Raw genomic sequence first — 5,002 nt, forward strand, 5'->3', positions numbered from 1 at the left:
TCCCAGCTACTCAGGAGGCTGAGGCAGGAGAATCACTTGAACCTGGGGGGCGGAGGTTGCAGTGAGCTGAGAGCGTGCCATTGCACTCCAGCCTGGACGACAGAGTGAGACTCCGTGTCAAAAAACAAAAAACAAAAACTGTATGTAGCTGTCAGGGAGGAAATAGAAGTTTTTTCCTCAACTCTCATGAGTTCTTAGTTGGGATGGATTCCTGTAACAAGACATATTAACAACAGAAAAACAAGTTTATCAATGTGTGCAGTACACATCACATAGGAGAAACCTCCATGAAACATAACCTAAAGTAGTGGCTTAGAACTCTAGTTCATACAGCATCTTCAACAAAGAACAATACATTTGTAGAGAAATGACAAGACAAAGGAAAGTGGTTTTAGGCTTCCAAGGACTGGAACCTTTGGGAAGGCAAACACTGTATGTGGGAGGAAACTAATTGAGTAAGATTTCTTTGCCAATTCCTCTGGTGCTGTCCCTGGCAGATTAGACTCTAGAATTGTCTCCAGCAAAGGAGAATTTATATCCTTCCTTTAGGCAGAAAGGCAGGGGATGGGGAGAGCTTTCCTAGTTTGCTGCTTCTTAACTGCCTTTAGCTCAAAATATTTTATGTCAAAGAGGCATTTTAGGATGATATATTCTGATTTCCTTCATAGCAAAAGATGCATAGATTTCTACTGGTGGCCGTCGGTGTTCTTTAAAGGCGTGCATGCACACATATACATCAGCTGTCAAAACCATTCCCTTTTTCCCATTGTTCTTTCCTCTTAGGTTTTTCCTTAGCAAGTGTCTGAATCTACATCTTGACAGGTATAAATTTAGATAATAAGTCACTTGTTCCCAATAAATACCATTACAGCATGCCTTACCTGTGGCTGAATTTCAGGTGATTATAGCTTCACATGCTAGGTCTGTTTAAACAGTGTAACTTTCCACTCAAGGCCATTGTCTTCTGCACTAGGAATATGCTTAGAGAGCATTTCCCCGATTATTCAGTAATGTTTCAAGTCCCTGCTAAGGTTAATATCCTGGGTCGCAACTAAACTGGCTTGTTCCTTAATCTACTCTGTTCATTCCAACTCTCCCAATTAATTACTATTAATCCCCACTATACAGTGAGTTATCAGTAGCTCAGTTTAACCTGCCAGAGGCCTTTTATTGTGGCAGAGCAGTGATTTCAACAATTTTTGTTTGATTCCAAAACTTTCTTTCTACTACTGGCAAATACCGTAAAAGGATAATAGATAATTCTGTGCTTTTGCCTAATTTAAGGGAAAGATGTAATTCACATTCAAGTTTTTAACAACTGTATTTTGAACATTTTACTAGAAGTGACCATTAAATCTAAGTAGTTATTACTAAAACAAGCTCAGTAAAACCATTAACCCATGGATTCAATTATATAGCACTAATTATAATGGTATATCTTTCACTGTAACCATTTTAAAATTTGTACATTTTGTCAACTACAACAGGGCTGTTTATTGGGATGGTTATGGAAAGTAAAAACGCTAAACCCGATGTGCAAAAGGAACAAGTTTTTTTTTTTCCCCCAGAGATGGGGTCTCGCTTTGTTGAAAAGAATGATGTTGACAGATGTACTTGTGATAGTTCTATTTATTAAGCAAAAGAAAATTATGTTTTGTTTTTTAAGGATCAATCTGTTTCTGATAATGTTGCATGTTTTAAATAAATGACAATAAGATGTAAAGCATCACATTTTCTATTAAAATTGAACAAGATATTCAAATTGCTACAATATATCACACCTAATTGTTCCAGTACTATTTTATTTTATTTTTTAAAACCGAGTCTCATTCTGTTGCCCAGGCTGAATTGCAGTGGCGTGATCTCAGCTCACTGCAATCTCTGCCTCCCGGATTCAAGCGATTCTCATGCCTCAAGTAGCTAGGACTACAGGTGTGCACCACCATACCTGGCTAATTTTTGTATTTTTAGTAGAGATGGGGTTTTGCCATGTTGGCCAGGCTGGTCTCAAACTCCAGGTTTCAAGCGATTTGCCTGCCTCAGCCTCCCAACGTGCTGGGATTACAGGCGTGAGCCATCGCACCCGGCCTGCAGTACTATTTTAAACAAATACATATTGTGGAGTAAGCACCAATAGAAATCAAGGGGGCAAAACTGTATCATTAGGAAAGTAAATGAAAGCCTTAGTCTTTTTGTTTATTCCTTATTCCCCAAAGGAGTTACTAAGCGAAGGAATTTTCTAGCTGCCTTTATTTATTTATTTATTTATTTATTTATTTATTTTGAGACGGAGTCATTCTGTTGGAGTGCAGTGATGCGGTTTTGGCTCACCACAACCTCCGCCTCCTGGGTTCAAGCGATTATCCTGCCTCAGCCTCTAGAGTAGCTGGGACTACAGGTGCCCTCCACCATGCCCGGCTAATTTTTGTATTTTTAGTAGAAACGGGGTTTCATTATGTTGGCCAGGATGGTCTCGAACTCCTGACCTCAAGATCAGCCCGCCTCGGCCTCCCACAGTGCTGGGATTACATGCGTGAGCCACTGCACCCGGCCTTCCAGCTGCATTTCTGAAGTCACAAGTATGGCTTAAATGATTGCCCTCAAGAACACAGCTTTTGAAGGTAATCATATGCAAGTAAATTACAATCAAATGAAACTGTATGATTATTTTGTTATTTTAATACTAAACTGAACAGTGAACTGAAATCAGAGGAGAAAGAAAATCAAGCTAGTGGCTCACTCTCGATAGTGTCTTCTAATTTTATTGATGCTTCAGTTTTCATAAAGTGCAATAAACAAAATAAATAGATGAAAAAAGCTTTGAAGATTTATATACAGTTTTGAGATTAAGATAAATTACTGACTATATGCCTTTCATTACGTTAACTCTGTGAAAGCTGTAACGTACATTAAAAGCGCACTGAATTAGGTTAAATAATGATCTTTCCCCCTTAGATCAATCTAGTATTAAGGAGTACATAATTATGCAAGCTTATTCTATAACACAAGGCTAGACTAAAAGGAAAATTTTTGTGCTACAGACTAAATCCAGATACGGTCAGGTGCTGAGCAGTATTCCTGGCTTCAAAATAGGAGGTATCTGTTTCGTCATCTGGCTGGGGGATGAAAGGCATAGTTTGATGCTGCAAATTTTCCCAGTCCACATCACTGAAGAGAGGATGACGTTTTAGTTCTTAGGAAAAATATAAAACAAAACAGTATGGTCTCATTACCTAAGTAAGTACTGCTTTACAAGAATTATAAAAAGAGAATGTCTCACATATAACTTACCTTACTTTATTATGCCAGTTTCACAGACGTTTGTTTAATGTCTGTTAGGCCACATACTTCACAAAGGTCTACATGGGCCACTTTGAATACTACTTGGCATATGACAGGTGCCTGGTTTGTATTTGTTTAATGACAGAATGAATGATTTGCCTTAACTTAGAAGCCTATCTTTCTCACATCTTTTTTTTTTGAGACAGAGTCTTGCTGTCGCCCAGGCTGAAGTGCAGTGGCACAATCTCTGCTCACTGCAACCTCCGCCGCCCAGGTTCAAGCGATTCTCTTGCCCCAGCCTCCCAAGTAGCTAAAATTACAGGTGCACACCACCACGCCAGGCTAATTTTGTATTGTTAGTAGAGATGGGGTTTTGTCATGTTGGCCAGGTTGGTCTCGAACTCCCGACCTCAGGTGATCTGCCCACTTTGGCCTTCCAAAGTGCTGGGATTACAGGCATGAGTCACCTCGCCTGGCCCTCACATCTTTTTTTTTTTTTGAAATGGAGTTTCTCTTCGTTGCCCAGTCCGGAGTGTAGTGGTGCAATCTTGGCTCGCTGCAACCTCCATCTCCCAGGTTCAGTGATTCTCCTGCCTCAGCCTCCCAAGTAGCTGGGACTACAGGTGAGTGGCCCCATGCCTGGTTATTTTTTTTGTCTGTCACCTAGGCTGGAGTGTAGTGGCACAATCTCGGCTCACTGCAAACTCTGCCTCCCAGGTTCAAGCGATTCTCCCACCTCAGCCTCCTGAGTAATTGGGATTACAGATGTGAACCACCACGCCTGGCTAATTTTTGTATTTTTAGTAGAGATGGGGTTTCACCATGTTGGCCAGGCTGGTCTCGAACTCCTGACCTCAAGGGATCCACCCGCCTCAGCCTCCCAAAGTGCTGGGATTATAGGTGTGAGCCACCGCGCCCGCCCTGCTTGCATCTTCTTACAGAATCCCTGACTCAAGGGAATAGAGCATGGCCTACTTTCTGCTCCTTGATAAACCTTCCACGTCGTTGATCTTCCATGATGAATGCTCCAATTCTTACTGTAAAACCTTGCCACCTGTTTCTATCACCACATTCCTTAGCAGTATCTATTGCCTTAGACAGCTTTAGCATGAAGCTCACCCTCCTCTCCCTTTCTTCCCTGCACTCCGTCCTTATCCCTCATGGTGATTTCAAGATATACACTGATGACACTTCTGACACGTTCTCTTCATGGTTCTTTGACTTCCTTGATTTCACTGACTTGCATCTCTACAACATACTGACTTCTAGCATATGGCTACATTGGAAGCGTTGTATCACAGAGCTGCTCTGCTTACAAGATTTCAAAGCCTTCCTCACTTCTTTACTGCCATTTCATTACCTGTCATTTTTCCTATTTCCTTCTACCTAGTAAAATAAAAGTATGCTCTTCTGGGCCAGGCGTGGTGGCTCATGCCTGTAATCCCAGCACTTTGGGAGGCTGAGGTGGGCAGATCACTTGAGGTCAGGAGTTCGAGACCAGCCTGGCCAACATGGTGAAACCCCATCTCTACTAAAATACAAAATTAGCCAGGCATGGTGGGGCGCACCTGCAGTCCCAGCTACTTGGGAGGCTGAGGTGGGAGAATCACTTGAACCTGGGAGGCAGAGGCTGCAGTGATCTGAGATCATGCCACTGCACTCCAGCCTGGGCAACAGAACGAGATTCCATCTCAAAAAAAAAAAAAAAAAAAAAAAAACC

At 41.7% G+C, this 5,002-nt stretch overlaps 1 protein-coding gene across 1 annotated transcript in view; it reads right to left on the minus strand.

Annotated features, from left to right (window-relative positions):
- Positions 1–2,729: 2,729 nt before the first annotated feature.
- The window catches only part of MASTL (microtubule associated serine/threonine kinase like), a 40,027-nt gene continuing 37,754 nt past the window's right edge, over positions 2,730–5,002 (minus strand). The window contains exon 11 of the mRNA XM_017853008.1: positions 2,730–3,193. Coding sequence (XP_017708497.1) covers positions 3,036–3,193 — 158 coding nt within the window. The 3' untranslated portion in view covers positions 2,730–3,035. The remainder of the gene's footprint in view (positions 3,194–5,002) is intronic.

Source organism: Rhinopithecus bieti, unplaced genomic scaffold, assembly GCF_001698545.2.
Source record: "Rhinopithecus bieti isolate Rb0 unplaced genomic scaffold, ASM169854v2 scaffold_35615, whole genome shotgun sequence".
Lineage (NCBI taxonomy): Eukaryota > Metazoa > Chordata > Mammalia > Primates > Cercopithecidae > Rhinopithecus > Rhinopithecus bieti.